Below are 20,568 nucleotides of genomic sequence, written 5' to 3'. Positions count from 1 at the left end.
AAGGACTGTTTGGTGTGTCTGATGTAGCTGGGGTGGGTGGGTAAAGTAACAAGTTTGGTGGTCTGGCTGGAAGAGCTTATTTTGTGATCTGGATGTGAATATATTTTTGTGTTGCGGATGTTTAGTGCAGTACTGGTGGTACTTTCTTGTGTATGTTTGAGTAGTTAGTATGCTGCACATGTTTTTATTCATTTATTTGATTTATTTATTTATTTATTTATTTATTTTAGAAAATCAGTAGCTTTTTCTTTTCTTTAATCCTGTCTGCAACCATATCACATCACTGGCCATCGACAGAGATGATTTATTAAGTGGGATAAGAGGTCATGAAAAGAAACTCAAAAAGGATAGTTATAGAAGAGATCTGAAAAAGAATAGTTTCCCACACAGTGTGGTAGATATCTGGAACAAATTAGATGAGGCAACAGTGTGTGGAAAAACTGTACAAGAATTTAAGAACACACTAGATGCTGAAAGATAGAAAGACAGGTCACTACGAGCATAGCTCTCTTCCTGTATAATACAACTAGGTAAATACATCACATCACATTTTCTTAACAGTTTGGTGGGAGTATTCCACAATTTCATTACCAGATGTAACAAATGCACACCTGAATCAACTGGCAAAGTGAGAAAAGTACAACAAAGTAATTTCAAGCCTCACTGGCATTCCACTACATTCCATGCAGAGATGAACCAAGCATGAACACTGGCAGTGCTGACCCAGAGTTTCCAAGAAAAGGCCAGGAGGAGTTCATAAGACTCTGCTCCAGGACCATGGAGGTCCTGGAGCACCAAGTTGACAGGGAACATTTCATTTCTGCTAAAGAATTAAAACACAAGATCCCTCAACTTCTGGTCAATGTGTCCCTGAGGACCATGCAGTGTTGCCTCCACAACAACCTTCAGTAGATGGGAATGGAATGAGTGGGAGTAGGTATGTGCCTTTGACTTGGCTACCTCCCCTATAAGGGAGGTATATAGATAGATAGATAGATTTATTAAACATAATGTTTCTAATACATTTTTGTAGGTATGAATATGGAACTCTGGAAAAGACAAAGGAAGTTTGGAAAAGGACAAGAGAAGCTGACATACCATTTGTGAGTATTGCATTCTCTATACAGTACTCTCGTATTTTCTTGGAGACATAATACCATTAACTATATCTTGATACTTTATTATACTGCGAGTATCCCTCCAATATGCTGTCCCCCCACTCTTGTTACTGTCCTGTACCACTTCTCTGAATATTCATGCATTTCATTTTGCTGAACCCTGTGGTGGGGAAAAGAATACTGTCACCAAGTATTTCCACTTCAGTTGTAAAAGACAATAAAAAATGGGATGTGGATAGGGCTAGGCATCCTTCTCCCTGTAGCCCCATAGGGGACATTCCTAAACGAAAAAGCAAAGGCAAAAGAGGGTTTGAGAGGAGTTTCCAACCAGACCCCTAAAGTTTGGGACTTTTAATGTGCATGGGCGTGGTACAGATGAGAGTAAAAGGGAAGAGATAGTATGTTTGTGAGAAGAAAGATGGATGTATTGGCATTGAGTGAAACTAAAGTGAAAGGGAGGGGCAAGTTTGAGTGTGTAGATGGGAGGGTCTCAGGAGTGATGAGAGGACGAGGGAGAGAAGGGATGGCTATACTAGTAAGTGAAGAGATAGCTATGCATGTGGTGGAGTGGAAGAAGGTGAAACTGGGAAGGGAGATGTGGGTTTTTGTAAGTGCATATGGTCCTGGTAGTGAGATGAGTGTAGAGGAAAGGGAGGATTTTTGGATAGATTTAAGTGTCAATGTAATGGTATTGGGAGACCTTAACCACTTCCATACGGTGACGCCTACGTAGGCGTCATGAGGAGCAAGTGGGTACGCGATGATGCCGACATCGGCGTCTTGATTATATTTATTGTAGTCATACCTATGTAACCTCCATTCTCTCTAAACTGGCTTCATCATATTTTCTATGGTTATCAAAATTCACGGGTGAAAGAGAACGAACGATTGAGCACTGACTTTATTTTTTATAATGCAATTATTATGACGCAACATCGCACGTCGGGCAGCTAATGCTGCCAGACGTGCGATGTGCCCCGGAGTGAAGAGGTTAATGCTAGGGTAGGAAGAGAATCAACAGATGGAGTGGTTGGGAAGTGTGGAGTTCTAGGAAAAAATTATAGTGGGGTGTTGATGGTGGAGATGTGTCTAGAAAGAGAGCTAATGATAGCAAATACAGTGTTTATGAAAAAAGTCAAGCATAAGTATACATGGGAGAGAATGGTGGATGGAAGGGTGGTAGGTAAGGCATTAATGGACTATATAGTGGTAACCAGGAGAATGGTAGGAAGAGGTAAGGATGAATATGTTCTAAGGGGAGAGAGTGGGGGAATGTCTGATCATATATTGGTGGAAGGTAAGTTGAGAGTGGAGGATAGATGGAGAAAGAGGAAAAGGACAGAAGATAGGGAGGTACTTAGAGTAAATGGCTGAAATGAGAAACAAAAGGAGAAGGAGTACAAGTGGAAGCTGAGAGAAGAATGGGGGATAGAGAAGAACTAGGAGTGGAGGAGGAATAGGGATGGTTCAAGGAGTGAGTCACAAGGTGTGCAAAGATGGTGTGTGGAACAAGGGGGACAGGAGGAAACAAAAGGAAGGGTAGTGAATGGTGATATGAGGAAGTAAAGAAGGTTGTAGAAGAAAAGAAACGAGCATTCACATATTAGTTACAAAATAGGATGAGAGTCATATGAGAAGTACAGAGAAAAGAAAAGAGAAGTAAAGCATAAGATAAAGGAGGCAAATAGGAGAGCAGATGTGAAATGGGGTAAGAGTACATACATACATATACCAAAGGCTTTTTTCCCCATACAAGGGAGGTAGCCAAAAAACAAAGGCATAAAAACCACTCCCACCCATTCCATCCCTATCACACTCCACTCCCCTCCATCCTCTTCCCTCCCTCTTATCTTGGCACCTCCTGGATGACGGGTCATCCCTGCATCTTGTCCACTGCCCTGGGTCAGAAGCAGTGTTGCAAGACACAGCACATCCACAGCAAGGCTGCTTCATTAAATCAGCAATCCCCCTCTCCATCCCCTCGTGCAAAAAAGGAGAAGATGGGGAGAAATCCCTTTAGGCTGCGTCAAATTTTTTGCACACATACTCCCTCATCCCCCATCCCCCACCCAGTCCACCTCATGCATCACAACATCATCTTTATACAACCATTCTCCATTCACCCCTATCTTCTGTTCTCTCTCATCCTTCCTCAACAGACATTCCCCTCTTCCCCAAAGCCCCTTTTACCCCATCCATCCATCTCATCCTAGGTTGCCCCCTCATGTTCACTCCTTCCACATCTGCCTTCCACACCTCTTTTACTAGTCTTTCTTCACTCATTCTTTCCATTTGTCCAAACCATCCCAATACTCTTTCATTCACCCTATCTCCCAACTCCCTTTCCACCCCCGTTCTCCTCCTCACCTCCTCATTTCTCACTCTATTCAGCCTAGTAACCCCTATCATACTTCTCAGACACCTCATCTCAGATACATTCAAACTCCTTCTCTCTTCCTCTCTTATATTCCATGTTTCTGCCCTATACAGTGCTGTTGGTACAATCACTCCTTTATACAATCTCCTCTTAGCATCCATTCCCCAATGTCTATTTCTCATTACACTTTTTAATCCACCAAGGCATTTACTCGCTTCTCTTGATCTATATTTTAACTCCACTCCTCCCTTTCCTGCCACATTCGCACCCAAGTATCTAAAACTATCTACTTCCCCCATTCTCCCATAATACTCACTTCCAGTCTGCTGCCACTTTCACCCCTTGTACATCTCATCACCTTACTTTTACCCACATTTATCTTCAACTTCTTCTTTTCACACTCCCAAACTCTGTCACAAACTTCCTCAATCCCTCCTCTGATCCTGCTACATGTGCAGTGTCATCCGCAAACAACAGCTGTCTCACCTCCCACTTTTCTCCATTTTCTTTAACTATCTCCAATCCCTGACCCACCACTCTTGTATTTACCTCTCACACCACCCCATCCATGTACAAGTTGAATAGCCAGGGCGACATAACACATCCCTGACGAAGTCCCATCTTTACCTTGAACCACTCACTCTCTCCATATCTAATCCTGACACATGCTCTGTTACATACATACATATACCAAGGCCTTTTCCCCCTTACAAGGGAGGTAGCCTCCCCCTTTAGCTTTCTTCTATCACATACTCTCCCAAACTCTGTCACCAACTTCCTCAATCCCTCCTCCGATCCTGCCACAAGCGCAGTGTCGTCCGCAAAAAACAGCTGGCTCACCTCCCACTTTTCTCCATTTTCTTTAACTATCTCCAATCCCTGACCCACTACCATTGCATTTACCTCTCGCACTACCCCATCCACGTATAAGTTGAACAGCCAGGGCTACATAACACATCCCTGACGAAGCCCCACCTTTACCTCAAACCACTCACTCTCTCCATTTCTAATCCTGACACAAGCTCTAATACTCTCATAAAAACTCTTGACAGCTCCTAGAAGCTTTCCTCCTATCCCATATATCTGCATAACCTCCCACAGTGCCTTTCTGTCTACCCTATCATAAGCCTTTTCCAGATCCATAAAAGCCCAAAAAACATCCTTCCCCTTTCCTATAGCTTTCTCACATATTTGTCTTACCACAAAGATCTGATCTGCACAACCTCTACCTGTCCTAAATCCATACTGTTCCTCACCAATTACTCCCTCTGTTACTCTCCTAATCTTCTCAATCAAGATCCTCCCATAAGCCTTCCCAACTACACTTAACAAGATAATCCCTCTGAAACTATTACATTCACATTTGTACCCCTTTCCCTTGTAAAGTGGAACTATACAGGCACTCCTCCAGTCCTCCGGCACTCTACGCTCTCTCCAGCAAACATTGAATAATCTCACCAGCCAGTCCACCATCACTGTACCTCCTTTTTTTAGACATTCTGCATGGCATCCATCCAGACCAGGTGCCTTACCTGCTTTCATCATCTTTACAACTGCCTTCACTTCATCCTTCCTTATTTCTCCTCCATTTTTCCTCACTCATCATGGTCATTTTCTTAGCATTTCCTACTGCAGCTATCTTTCCTTCCCTATCCTCCTTCACATTTAGCAACTCACTAAAATATTCTGCCCATCTTCCCCTTACTGCCTTCTCTTCCATTATCATATCTCCATCTGCACCTTTTACCTTTTCTTCTCTACTTGATTCGCCTCCTCTTCCTCTCTTAATTTCTTTCCAAAACATCTTTTTTATTACTTTCAAAATTTTCTGTCATACTCTTACCCCATTTCACATCTGCTCTCCTCTTGCTCTGTTAACATGCTCTGTTACTCTCATAAAAACTCTTCCCCTTGGTATATGTATATATATATGTATATGTATGTATGTATATATATATATATATCCATATATATATATATAAATATATATGTATATATATATGTATATGTATGTATGTATGAAAGATAAGAATTTAGAAACAGGATGAAGAGTTTATGACAGTATTTGGAATAGGGATAGTATATCTTTTTAGAGCTCAGTTTAGATTGGCAGATATATGCTAATGGGTGTTTGGTATGTTGTTATGTGATTTGATTATATTATATTTCCTTTTAGGTTTTAAATATAGAATTTGTCCCGGTGAATTATAGAGTCCTCTGGTAAAAGTTTTTCTCTTTTCACAGGATGTACAGTGGAATGATTTAGACTATATGGATGATGCCAAAGATTTCACTTTTGATCATCATAAGTTTGCAGGACTTCCAGAATTTGTAGAAGAGTTACATAAGGTTAGATGGTTGCAATGTTTATGTTTGTCATGATACTGTTTATTTGTTTCTAAGTACTTAGGAGAGTTATTTTGTGTAATTTTATAGATATTAAACTACAGTGGCAGAAAATCTATAGTGATTATAAGCTGTCTAGATGTTTGTAAATGGCAGAATTTTTCCATATCCAATTTTTTCCCTAACTTCTGTGAAATATTTCAAAAAGATAAGGTGGCTGGAAGAAATAATGCAGCAGCACCACCATAATTCCCATCTCACTCATCCCCTTAACTCCTTCCTGCTGTAAACCATAGGTAAAATTGCATGTATTCCCCACATCTTTTGAGTGATGACTTAAAGGGATGGGGAATTAAGTCTAGAAACCTCTCCCTCTAAAAGACCAATTCCCGAAAAGGCATAGAAAAGGATTGAGGGTATAACACATTGGTAACTTGTAACATGAGGTGTTCTGTGTCCCCATGTGAGGTAGCTGCATCTGCAGTAGTTTGAATTTGTGGCCAGGCCTATTCTGTGTTAGTACTGTCATAATGTTGGATGGTGTGTTGAGGGCAGGTGTACCAGTGTGTGTGTCCTCTTATCATTTTTTTTTTCTGGGGGGGGTATTGAGTTTGTAGTCTGTCTTAAAAGGGCTTGTTTAGTGATCTGAGTGTGATTTTGTGTTGATGTTTTGTGTGGTGTAGGAAGTAGGTTTTGAATAGGACGATTTTTTTTTTTTTTTTTTTTTTTTTTTTTTTTTTTTTCCTCCTATTCTATTCTATCAGTGGTACTTGTGAATTATAGTGTGAAGGGTGCTGGGTGTTTAGAGCTCACGCCTAGAATTGTCCTGTCATTTTCTTGTGATCTTTTGTTGGGAGAAGTTTTATTTCTGTATGTAGGTGTCCCATAGGGATGGATTTGGTGCATTCTGTAATTATTCTCAATACTCCATTCTGCAGTGTTTATAAGTTTTTTGCGTTTGATTTGCCGATTGTTGGGAACCATGCTGTGGAGGCATAGTTGAAGGGGGTTCTTATGAATTATGTATAGGTGGTTATTAGAATTTCTTTTTATAGTCCAAAGTGCTAATGATGGTTTTTAATAGGTTTGTTTTCATGTTGATTTTTGCTGTCAGGCCTTTGATATGTGGGGTGAAATTTACGTGAATATGAAATGTTAAGATCAATTTTTTTAATTGCTTTCTTGTGGAAGGGTTTGGTAATTTAGTTTTACTATAAGGTGGTTTTTGATTCATGGTTGTCTGGAATGAGCAGTGTTACTGTTGATTTCTGGAGGGAAGCTTTCATTCTGTTTTATCTACCTAGTTGTATTATACGGGAAGGGAGCTATGCTCATGGTGACCCATCTTTGTATCTTTCAGCATCAGGTTTTTCCTTAAAATCTTGAATTGTGTTTGCACACACTGTTTCTTTCTCTAAATTATGCCAGGTATCCAGTACTCTATGTGGGAAGCTATTTGTTTTCAGATATCTTCTATAGTTATCCTTTTGAGTTTCTTTTCGTGTCCTCTTGTTTTTCCATTGTCCTATTTTAATAAATCATTCCTATCTAGGATTTCCATTCCTTTCATGATTCTATGAATAGTCAGCAGATCTCCTCTTTCTCTTCTTTGTTCCAGAGTTGGTAGTTCCAATTTTGACAATCTTTGTTTGTATGTTAATTTGGAGAGAGTCGGTGCCAACTTTGTCATTGCTCTTTGTATTCTTTCTAATTTCTTTATATTCTTTTTAGTATTGTGTTTGAACCATTATTTCTGTTTGATCAAATGTGCTCTTTGTTGCTCTTTTCTATTTACTGTGGTGTAGGGAAATATATAGGAGGCAGATACTATTATGCCTCTCTTTATCAGAAAAAATTATTGGACTGTAGGATGGGGAGAAATTGGAATGTTGTGAAAGAATGAATGAACATTGAACCTGTTCCAGAGAGTAACCTCCCAGGTGGAAGTACGGGTTAATGATCTGCTTTGAAATTTTATATTTATTTCTCCCAACTTATTGAGAACTGTCAGTTCTTTATTCTAACACATTAAACTTGTATTAATTATATTTCGTTTTTCTCACAGAATGGAATGCACTATGTCCCCATCATTGATCCTGGCATTAGTGCTGCTGAAACTGCTGGTTCCTACCCACCCTGGGATGATGGAGTTACCCTTGGAGTATTTGTCAAAAATTCTTCTGGAGACCCTTTCATTGGGAAGGTTAGAAGAGTTTTGCAGTTGCTGATTTTTTTAGATTAAAAGAAAATCATGTTCCATTGTTAATCTTCTGTCTATAACCAAGAGCTTTGTCACCCTTATAAGGGAGGTAGCCATGTCAAAGGCACATACCTACTCCCACTCATTCCACCCTCTTCCACCATCCATTCCTCTTAATCATCTTAGCCCCTCATGGATGACGGGTCATCCCCGTATCCCTTCCACTGCCCTGGGTCAGAAGTAATGTAGCAGAAAAAGAGAAGACAGGGAGAATTCCTTTTGGGCTGCATCAAATGATCATATACACATGAGCACCCCCTTCCCACCTGTCATGTAGTAGGTTATGTAAAACATGCTAAGTGTCATGCAGTAGCTTGTGTAAGTTATGTTGGCTGCATCTTGTAATTACACAAAGATTCCTGGAAGTAATTGAGCATTCAAATGGGTTGGAGTGGGCGCATGACATGGCCAGCTACCTCCCACATGAGGGAGAAGAGGTTCTTGATGTATAGACAGATGGAATGGTGGAGCATTCAAGAATCATTAATTATGCATGACAATAAAACCACAATTAATGTTTATAATTGACAGCATTGTATATGTCTGATGACTCACCCACTACACATGTCTGTAATAATTTATAGGCCAGTCTGATAGCTGCTGCCAATGACCTTGGAGCCATGAGTCTTCTGCAAGAGAGACCTGGAGCATTGGATTGATTTTGTGATGTGCTTGTTAAGTTGTTGTATTAGTTATTTTTCTTGTTCTGTTGAATTTATTATTCCTATTAGATATTTTTCTCTATCTTTTCTTCAAGGTGGGCTTTTTCAGGAGTTTAGTTGCAGTTATATTAATTTCTGTAGCCTGCAGGACTGTTTATCATTAGATTTTAGTATGGACTTTGTAATCTGTTTTATTGCCTTTTCTATATATGGAGGAGTGCCTGTATAGTTCCACTTTACAAGGGAAAAGGGGACAAGTGTGAATGTAGTAGTTTCAGAGGGATTAGCTTGTTAAGTGTAGTTGGGAAGGCTTATGGGAGGATCTTGATTGAGAAGATTAGGAAAGGAACAGAGAGAGTAATTGGTGAGTAACAGTGTGGATTTAGGATGGGTAGAGGTTGTGTAGATCAGATTTTTGTGGTAAGACAGATATGTGAGAAAGGGGAAGGATGTTTTTTGGGCCTTTATGGACCTGGAAAAGGCTTACGACAGGGTAGACAGAAAGGCACTGTGGGAGGTTTTGCGGATATACGGGATAGGAGGAAAGCTTCTAGGAGCTGTCAAGAGTTTTTATGAGAGTAGTAGAGCTTGTGTCAGGATTAGAAATGGAGAGAGTGAGTGGTTCGAGGTAAAGGTGGGACTTTGTCAAGGATGTGTTATGTCGCCCTGGCTGTTCAACTTATACATGGATGGGGTAGTGCGAGAAGTAAATGTAAGGGTAGTGGGTCAGGGATTGGAGATAGTTAAAGAAAATGGAGAAAAGTGGGAGGTGAGACAGCTGTTGTTTGTGGATGACACTGTGCTTGTGGCAGGATTGGAGGAGGGATTGAGGAAGATGGTGACAGAGTTTGGGAGAGTGTGTGATAGAAGAAAGCTGAAGATAAATGTGGGTAAAAGTAAGGTGATGAGATGTACAAGGGGTGAAAGTGGCAGTAGACTGGAAGTGAGCATTAAGGGAGAGCGACTGGAGGAAGTGGATAGTTTTAGATACTTGGGTGCAAATGTGGCAGGAAAAGGTGGAGTGAAGGTGGAGGTAGAATGTAGATTGAGAGAAGCGAGTAAATGCCTTGGTGGATTGAAAAGTGTAATGAGAAATAGACATCTGGGAATGAATGCTAAGAGGAGACTATATGAAGAAGTGATTGTGCCAACAGCACTGTATGGGGCAGAAACATGGAACATAAGAGAGGAAGAGAGAAGGAGTTTGAATATGTTTGAGATGAGGTGTCTGAGAAGTATGATGGGGGTTACTAGGCTAGATAGAGTGAGAAATGAGGAGGTGAGGAGGAGAACAGGGGTGGAAAGGGGGTTGGGAGATAGGGTTGATGAAAGAGTATTAGGATGGTTTGGACACATGGAAAGAATGAGTGAAGAAATACTAGTAAAAGAGGTATGGAAGGCAGATGTGGAGAGAGTGAACATGAAGGGACGTCCTAGGATGAGGTGGATGGATGGGGTGAAGGGGGCTTTAGGGAAGAGGGGAATGTCTGTTGAGGAAGGACAGGAGAGGACAGAAGACGGGTGAATGGAGAATGGTTGTATATGGATGATGTTGTGATGCATGAGGTGGAATTGGTGGGGAGATGGGGGTTGAGGTAGTATGTGTGAGCAAATTTTGACGCAGCCCGAAGGGATTTCTCCCTGTCTTCTCCTTATATGCATGGGGAGACGGAGAGGGGGGGAGGTCGCTGATTTAATGAAGCAGCCTTGCTGTGGATGTGCTGTGTCTTGTGACACTGCTTCTGACCCAGGGCAGTGGACAAGGTGCAGGGATGACCCATCATTCGGGAAGTGCAAAGATGGGAGGGAGGGTGGAGGGGTGTGGAGTGTATTCAGGGATGGAATGGGTGGGAATGATTTTATGCCTTTTCCTTTTTGGCTACCTCCCTTGTAAGGGGGAAAAAGCCTTGGTATATGTATGTATGTATATATGGATGCAGGGTTATATCAAAGTTATGAAGGCCTTGTATATTTATTTATTTATTGAATTTTTTCATTTATACATCTACTTAGGAAGGATTGATTTTTTGTAATGGATAAGATGTCTGAGGGAACATAAATTGACCCCCACATTGCCAAAATTTGTGAGAAAATAATCAAGAATAGATGGGTAAAACATCTGGAAGACAATGACATATTAAACCCAAGACAATTCGGATTCAGACAAGGAAGATCATGCTCCACAAACTTAATATGCTTTTACTCAAGACTAATAGACATAGTGCAAGAAAGAAATGGATGGGCTGATTGTGCATTCCTAGACTTGCAAAAAGCCTTTGACAAAGTACCACACAGAAAACTACTAAAAAAACTGGAACACATAGGAGGAATACAGGGAAACCTACTAAAATGGATAGAGGACTTTCTGACTGGTAGAAAGATGAGAGTAGTGCTCAGAGAAAAATATTCAGACTGGAAAGAGGTGATCAGTGGAGTACCGCAAGGATCTGTGCTGGCACCAATAATGTTTGCTATCTATATGAATGACATGGATGAGGACGTGAACTGCTACATGAGCTTCTTTGCCGATGACGCCAAACTGCTAAGGAAAATAGAAACTGATGAGGACTGTGAAGCACTGCAAGAAGACCTAAATAGGGTATGGAACTGGAGTCAGAAATGGGAAGTGGACTTTAATACTAAGAAGTGTAGCATAATGGAGTTTGGAAAAAGCAAAAACAGAATATCAGGAAAATATACAATTGGAACCAAAGAAGTAAAGAAAGTAGGATCCGAAAAAGATTTGGGAGTAATTATCACGAACGACCTGTCCTATGATATACAGATTAACAAAATTGTCGGGGAGACTTACAATTTGCTAAGATCAATAAAAGTGGCGTTTACATACTTGGACGAAGACATGATGAAAAAAATATTGGTTACATTGATAAGGCCTAGATTAGAGTATGCAGCGACATTGTGGTCCCCCAGTACCAAAAAGAATATAAAGAAAATAGAAAGAATCCAAAGAGCAGCTACAAAAATGGCACCTGCACTTGCAAACCTATCATACGAAGAGAGATTGGCTAAACTGGAGTTACCGACACTGGAGCAAAGAAGAGAGAGAGGTGACCTATTGACCATCTACAGAATCATGAAAGGCACAGAGGTACTCGATAGTGAGAACTTACTTAACTGGGACAAAAGAAACACAAGAGGACATGGAAAGAAAATAAAAAAACATAGCTATAGAAGAGAACTGAAGAAAAACAGTTTTCCTCATAGAGTTTTGGACACTTGGAACAAACTGGACAATGAAATAGTATGCGCAAAAACCATTCATGAGTTTAAAAACAAACTAGACACTGCAAGATACAAAGGCGGGACAACACGAGCATAGCTCCCCTTCCCGCAAAATACAACTAGGTAAATACAACTAGGTAAATACATTGTAGTTAGATTGAGAGAGACCACATTAATATATCAGGAAGGTAGTTTGTTGAAAGAGTTAAGGGGTTATGTAGTGTCTATTGTAAAAGAAAAGTTATTAGAATCTTTGAAACGGGTTCACTGCATAGCATTAAGGTTAGTGCTGGTAGATTTAAAAAAAGAAAATAACATGACTGGTGGATATGGCAAAGGATACAATAGTATATTTAAAAAGTATCTCAAGCTGTGTAGTATTAGTACATACTGTACATACATATACCAAAAGCTTTTTTCCCCTGTACAAGGGAGGTAGCCAAAAAACAAAGGCATAAAAATCACTCCCACCCATTCCATCCCTATCACACTCCACTTTCCTCCCTCTTATCTTGGCATTTCCTGGATGACGGGTCATCGCTGCATCTTGTCCACTGCCCTGGGTCAGAAGCAGTGTCACAAGACACAGCACATCCACGGCAAGGGCACTTCAATAAATTGGTGACCCCGCCCCTCTCCATCCCCTCATGCAGAAAAGAAGACGGGGAGAAATCCCTTTGGGCTGCATCAAATTTTTCTCACATATAATACTCCCTCACTCCCCATCCATTCCACCTCATGCATCACAACGTCATCCATATACAATCATTCTCCATTCACCCCTGTCTTCTGTCCTCTCTCGTCCTTCCTCAACAGACATTCCCTCTTCCCCAAAGCCCCCTTCACCTCATCCATCCACCTCATCCTAGGACATCTCCTCATGTTCACTCCCTCCACATCTGCCTTCCACACCTCTTTTAATAGTCTTTCTTCATGCACTCTTTCCATGTGTCCAAACCATCCCAATACTCTTTCATCCACCCTATCTCCCAACTCCCTTTCCACCCCTGTTCTCACCTCATTTCTTACTCTATCCAGCCTCAATAGGTGATACCTAATTGTCAACATACCAAGAGTCTTCTTAATTTATATGGGAGGGAGCCAGCCACATTCCCATCCACCACCCTTTCCCCCTCTCTCATCTTAGCTCCTCATGGATGAAGGGTCATCCCTGCCCCTTGCCCACAGCCTGGGTCAGAAGCAATGCAGGAAGACACAGCACATCCACAGCAAGGTCGGCCACTTCATTTACATGGCGACTGTCCCTCCTCACCCCCTCATGCAAGAATAGAGACAATGAAGAAATGCAGTTTTCCATATAGATACATAAATACTTGGAATAGCTTAGAGGGTGATATAGCCCAAGTTTGAGCAATACATGAATTCAAATCTAAATATGGTAATAAAGTTAAATTGGAAGTGTATATGAATTTGAAGCTGATGGGCATGATGAAGAATGGGAGATGGAACCCAGTCAGCGTTGCTCCTTTTCTGTATACCACAGTTAGGTCAGTACTTCACAAACACATTGAAATTTCTACTTTTTTGCTTCCCTTAAATTCCAAGTCACTGCCCCACATACTGTCATAGTCACAATCGCCCCTTTCTATAATCTCTTTGCACCCATTCACTTTTCATTCATTTACTAACTTCCCTCATTTAACAGTTTACCTCCACACCTATTCCTTTCCCTGCTAAATGTGACCCTAAATACTTAAAATTGTTCACTTCCTCCAACTGTTCTCCTTTAAGACTTATCCCTGGAATTCATTATTTTTTTGCTGATTTTTTTTTTTCAGGTATGGAACCCTATTGCTACCACATGGCCAGACTTCACTCATCCAAATGTTACTCAGTATTGGTTTAAACAGCTTCAACATTACCATAGCCAAGTCCCTATTGATGGAGCATGGATTGTAAGTTGCAGTTGAATGTTTAATTTTGTTTAGAATCTTTGCAATCAGATGAAGAAAAATGCATAATGATACAAAAAATAAGATAACAAAAATGTATAATGTATGAAGGAAAGATTATATATAATCAGAAATGGTGTTACGTGCACTCCCACTAAATTAATTTAATAATATGTACAAGCCACAATTTCTTCTTTCTGTTTGATTTCTTTAATCATCATCTGAACACTTGAATGCTGTCCAGCCATGACAAGAACATTGCCATATGCTTGACCATGGTCATTTTTTATGTACAGTCCATTATCTTGTAATTTGTCTAAAATCATGTGTGCAAAACTTTCTTCAGTTTTACTAGTTTTTTCAACCCCATCCATCCATTTCATCCTAGGACGCCCCCTCATATTCACTCCCTCCATTGTTAACATTGTCGGTGAAATGGCAAATGAACTTCAATATCTCTAAGTGTAGTGTGTTAGACATAGGGCTTCACAACCCCGAAAATAGATACAGCTTAGATAACACGTTTTTAGAAAAATCTGAGTGCGAGAGGGACTTGGGAGTTCTGGTGAGTCCGGACCTTAAAACCAGGAAGCAGTGCATTAGCACCAGAAATAAAGCTAACAGAGCATTAGGTTTCATTGCTAGGACGGTAACGAATAGAAGTGCAAAGGTAATTATTAAACTCTATCTAGCGATAGTTAGACCCATCCTTGACTATGCGGTACAGTTTTGGTCTCTGTCCTACAGAATGGACATAAATTCACTAGAATCAGTACAGAGAAGAATGACCAAAATGATACATGGACTCAGAAATTTGCCTTACGAAGAGAGGCTTAGGCACCTAAACTTACACTCTCTGGAAAGATGCAGAGTGCAGGGTGATCTAATAGAAGTGTTCAAGTGGATCAAAGGCTATAACAAGGGTGATGCAAACAAGGTCATCATAAGAAAACAACAGGGCAGGACTCGCAGTAATGGGTATAAACTGGACAAATTTAGATTTAAGAAGGAAATAGGCAAGAATTGGTTCACTAATAGGGTGGTCGATGAATGGAATAAACTTAGCAACCATGTAGTAAGCGCTGAAACTATCAGTTGTTTTAAAAAACGATTAGACAACTTCCTGGATGGGGATGACAGGTGGTGATGGGTACGGAACTGCCTAGTGTAGACCTTATGGTCTTTTGCAGTCTCCTTTATTCTTATGTTCTTATGTTCACCTCTGTCTTCCACACCTCTTTTACTAATCTTTCTTCACTTGTTCTCTTCATGTGTCTAAACCATCCCAATACTCCTTCATCAACCCTATCTCCCAACTCCTTTTCCAAACCCGCTCTCTTCCTCATCTCCTTGTTGCTTACTCTATCTAGCCTAGTAACCCCTACCATACTTCTCAGACATTTCATCTAAAACACATTTAAACTCTTTCTCACTTCCTCCCATATGTTCCACGTTTCTGCCCATACAATGATGTCGGCACAATGACTCCTTCATGCAATCTCCTCTTAGCATCCATTCCCAATTGTCTATTTCTCATTAAACTTTATAATCCCCCAAGGTATTTATTTGCTTCTTTCAATCTACATTCTATCTCCACCTCCACTCCTCCCTTTCCCACCACATTCACTCCCAAGTACTTAAAACTATCCACTTCCTCCAGCCTCTTTCCCTTGATACTCATTTCCAATTTGCTGCTATCCTCTCCCCTTGTACATCTCATCACCTTACTTTTACCCAGATTTATCTTCAACTTCCTTTTTTCACACATCTTCCCAAACTCTGTCACAAACTTTCTTAATCCCTCCTCTGATCCTGCTACAAGCACAGTGTCGTCAGCAAACAACAACTGGTATATCTCCCATTTTTCTCCTATTTCTTAAACCATCTCCAATGAGCAAATAATGAGAGTATTGTTTTGCTGAGTTTATTTCTAATGAATTACAGGATATGAATGAGCCATCCAACTTTTGGTCAGGGGAGAAAGAAGGATGTCCTAATAATAGTTATGAAAATCCACCTTACATTCCACCTGTACATGGAGGCAAGTTGTACTACCACACCATCTGTATGTCAGCTAACCAGAGTGCTAGTATCCACTACAATGTCCATAACCTTTATGGACTTAGTGAGACCATTGCAACTCATAAGTAAGTAGGGATACTTTCTTTTTGTGATGTTATTTTTTTTTTCTTACACACACACATGACACCAGACAAACATATCAACAAATTATTCAGAGAAACTCTCAATTTATTAAGATCAATGAAAGTGGCTTTTGACTACATAGATGAAGAAATACATATACCAAGGCTTTTTCCCCCTTACAAGGGAGGTAGTCAAAAAGGACAAGGCATAAAATCATTCCCACCCATTCCATCCCTGAATACACTCCACACCCCTCCACCCTCCCTCTTCCCTCTTATCTTAGGACCTCCTGGATGACGGGTCATCCTTGCACCTTGTCCACTGCCCTGGGTCAGAAGCAGTGTCGCAAGACACAGCACATCCACAGCAAGACCGCTTCATTAAATTGGCGAGCCCCCCCTCTCCGTCCCCCCATTGCATAAAAGGAGAAGACAGGGAGAAATCCCTTCGGGCTGCGTCAAATTTTGCTCACACATATTACCTCACCCCCCGTCCCCCACCCATTCCACCTCATGCATCACAACATCATCCATATACAATCATTCTCCATTCACCCCTGTCTTCTGTCCTCTCCCGTCCTTCCTCAACAGACATTCCCCTCTTCCCCAAAGCCCCCTTCACCCCATCCATCCACCTCATCCTAGGACGTCCCTTCATGTTCACTCTCTCCACATCTGCCTTCCATACCTCTTTTACTAGTCTTTCTTCACTCATTCTTTCCATGTGTCCAAACCATCCTAATACTCTTTCATCAACCCTATCTCCCAACTCCCTTTCCACTCCTGTTCTCCTCCTCACCTCCTCATTTCTCACTCTATCTAACCTAGTAACCCCCATCATACTTCTCAGACACCTCATCTCAAACACTTTCAAACTCCTTCTCTCTTCCTCTCTTATGTTCCATGTTTCTGCCCCATACAGTGCTGTTGGCACAATCACTCCTTCATACAATCTCCTCTTAGCATTCATTCCCAAATGTCTATTCCTCATTACACTTTTCAATCCACCAAGGCATTTACTCGCTTCTCTCAATCTACATTCTACCTCCACCTTCACTCCACCTTTTCCTGCCACATTTGCACCCAAGTATCTAAAACTAGCCACTTCATCCAGTCGCTCTCCCTTAATGCTCATTTCCAATCTAATGTCACTTTCACCCCTTGAACATCTCATCACCTTACTTTTACCCACATTTATCTTTGGCTTTCTTCTATCACATACTCTCCCAAACTCTGTTACCAACTTCCTCAATCCCTCCTCCAATCCTGTCACAAGCGCAGTGTCATCTGCAAACAACAGCTGTCTCACCTCCCACTTTTTTCCATTTTCTTTAACCATCTCCAATCCCTGACCCACTACCCTTGCATCTACTTCTCACACTACCCCATCCATGTATAAGTTGAACAGCCAGGACGACATAACGCATCCTTGACGAAGTCCCACCTTTACCTCGAACCACTCACTCTCTCCATTTCCAATCCTGACACAAGCTCTACTACTCTCATAAAAACTCTTGACAGCTCCCAGATGCTTTCCTCCTATCCCGTATATCTGCATAACCTCCCACAGTGCCTTTCTGTCTACCCTATCGTAAGCCTTTTCCAGATCCATAAAAGCCCAAAAAAACATCCTTCCCCTTTCCTATAGCTTTCTCACATATCTGTCTTACCACAAAGATCTGATCTACACAACCTCTACCTGTCCTAAATCCACACTGTTCCTCACCAATTACTCCCTCTGTTCCTCTCCTAATCCTCGCAATCAAGATCCTCCCATAAGCCTTCCCAACTACACTTAACAAGCTAATCCCTCTGAAACTACTACATTCACACTTGTCCCCTTTTCCCTTGTAAAGAGGAACTATACAGGCACACCTCCAGTCCTCCGGCACTCTACCCTCTCTCCAGCAAACATTAAATAACCTCACCAGCCAGTCCACCATCACTGTACCTCCTTTTTTTAGACATTCTGCATGGCATTCATCCAGACCAGGTGCCTTACCTGCTTTCATCATCTTAACAACTGCCTTCACTTCATCCTTCCTTATTTCTCCTCCATTTTCCTCACTCATCACTCTCATTTTCTTAGCATTTCCCACTGCAACTATCTTTCCCTCCCTATCCTCCTTCACATTTAGCAACTCCCTAAAATATTCTGCCCATTTTCCCCTTACTATCTTCTCTACCTTTATCATCTCTCCATCTGCACCTTTTACCTTTTCTTCTCTACTTGATTCGCCTCCTCTTCCTCTCTTAATTTCTTTCCAAAACATCTTTTTATTACTTTCAAAATTTTCTGTCATACTCTTACCCCATTTCACATCTGCTCTCCTCTTTGCCTCCTTTACCTTTTGGTTTACTTCTCTTTTCTTTGTACCTCTCATATGACTCCCCCGTCCTATTTTGTAACCAATCTGTGAAAGCTCGCTTCTTCTCTTCTACAACCTTCTCTGTTTCCTCATCCCACCATTCACTACCCTTCCTTCTATTTCCTCCTGAATGAAGAAATGGTAAAGAAAATATTAGTTACATTGATAAGACCAAAATTGGAGTACAGTGCAACACTGTGGACACCTAGTACTAAAAAGAACATAAAGAAATTAGAAAGAATTCAAAGAGCAATGACAAAGATGGCACCAACACTCTCCAAATTGGCATATGAACAAAGATTGGATAAACTCAAACTACCAACCCTGGAACAAAAAGAAGAAAGAGGAGACCTGCTAACCATATACAGAATTATGAAAGGGTTGGAAGTCCTTGATAGAGATGACTTATTAAAGTGGGATAAAAGAAAAACCAGAGGACACAAAAAGAAACTTAAAAAGGATAGTTACAGAAGAGATCTGAAAAAGAATAGCTTCCCACACAGAGTGATAGATATCTGGAACAAACTGAATGAAGAAACAGCGAGTGCAAAAACTATACAAGAATTTAAGATTAAACTGGATACTGAAAGATACAAAAGTGGGTCACCACGAGCTTAGCTCTCTTCCCGTAAAATACAACTAGGTAAATACACTACTAAAGAGATTAAGTGCAGAGGAAGATTGGAAATCACTACAAGAAGACCTGGACAAAATCTGGAAATGGAGTCAGAAGTATGAAGTGAATTTCAACATCAAGAAATGCAGTATAATGGAATTTGGAAAAAGCAAAACTAGAATATCGGGGCAGTGGACAAGATGCAAGGATGACCCGTCTTCCAGGAGGTCCTAAGATAAGAGGGAAGGTGGAGGGGTGTGAAGTGTATTCAGGGATGGAATGGGTGGGAATGATTTTATGCCTTTTCCTTTTTGGCTACCTCCCTTGTAAGGGGGAAAAAGCCTTGGTATATGTATGTATGTACAAAGGAAGTTAAAAAAGTCAACTCGGAAAGGGACCTAGGAGTAACTGTCACCAATGACATGGCACCAAACAAACATATCAATAAATTAGTCAGAGAAACTTTCAATTTATTAAGATCAATGAAAGTGGCTTTTGACTACATGGATGAAGAAATGGTAAAGAAAATATGAGTTACATTGATAAGACCAAAATTGGAGTACACTGCGACACTATGGACACCTAGTACTAAAAAGACATACATACTTAGATATACTAAAGGCTTTTTCCCCCTGGCACAGGGGGTAGTCAAAAAGAAAAAGGCATAGAAACCACTACCACCCAGTACATCCCCTACATAAAAAAAAAATCAGGGATATAGGAAAACTGGGAGTTGTGTGGGAGAGAGAGAGAAATGAGTGACTCTCTGGCCCAGTGTGGAGACCATGTACTTATATTAAAGTATAGTACTGTATAATTGAAATACAGCACTATATACATTTAGAGGATTATCTTGTAATCTGAATGTCTTTGGATGTGAAAAGGTAGGTCATCACAGTTATTGTAAATTTTAATGCATTTCAATACTCTGCTTTTTAAGGGCTCTGGTGAAGATTAGACAGAAAAGACCTTTCATCATATCTCGATCTACCTTCCCTGGTCAGGGTCACTATGGAGGGCATTGGACTGGAGATGTGTTGTCTGATTGGTACAATATGTGGAAATCTATTGCAGGTATGTAAAACATATTCTATGGACTTTGAACATTACAGAAACAGAATGGATATTAGGGGTTTTTAAGTTATATCAACTAGTGTGTAAGACACAGTATGGAGTATTGGTTGCACAAGTTTTATGGAGTTATTGTTTTAGGGACTTCAGTCATGCAGCAGCTGGTCTATAATAAAAGTGCCACAAACTGCAGATGTCACATTATGTTGCCCTCAGAGACCTGTTTATGAGGGAGGGACTTTTCCAGATCATACATACATACATATACCAAAGGCTTTTTTCCCCCTTACAAGGGAGGTAGCCAAAAAACAAAGGCATAGAAACCACTCCCATCCATTCCATCCCCTACATACTCCACCCCCCCTCTACCCTCTTCCCTCCCTCTTATCTTGGCACCTCCTGGATGATGGGTCATCTCTGCATCTCGCCCACTCCCCTGGGCCAGAAAC

General features: G+C 40.8%; 1 protein-coding gene across 1 annotated transcript in view; it reads left to right on the top strand.

Moving 5' to 3' along the window:
- Window positions 1–20,568, top strand: part of LOC143036738 (lysosomal alpha-glucosidase-like) — a 79,536-nt gene that overhangs the window by 25,860 nt on the left and 33,108 nt on the right. Inside the window, exons 9-14 of the mRNA XM_076204425.1 lie at window positions 1,034–1,103; window positions 5,740–5,844; window positions 7,907–8,044; window positions 13,806–13,922; window positions 15,864–16,066; window positions 19,989–20,122. Of these exons, the coding sequence (XP_076060540.1) occupies window positions 1,034–1,103; window positions 5,740–5,844; window positions 7,907–8,044; window positions 13,806–13,922; window positions 15,864–16,066; window positions 19,989–20,122 (767 nt within the window). The remainder of the gene's footprint in view (window positions 1–1,033; window positions 1,104–5,739; window positions 5,845–7,906; window positions 8,045–13,805; window positions 13,923–15,863; window positions 16,067–19,988; window positions 20,123–20,568) is intronic.

The sequence above is a fragment of the Oratosquilla oratoria genome, chromosome 21, assembly GCF_046742065.1.
Source record: "Oratosquilla oratoria isolate Oo_2021 chromosome 21, ASM4674206v1, whole genome shotgun sequence".
NCBI lineage: Eukaryota > Metazoa > Arthropoda > Malacostraca > Stomatopoda > Squillidae > Oratosquilla > Oratosquilla oratoria.
The sequence above is the reverse complement of the archived record's forward strand: the minus strand, read 5'-3'. Positions and strand labels throughout refer to the sequence as shown.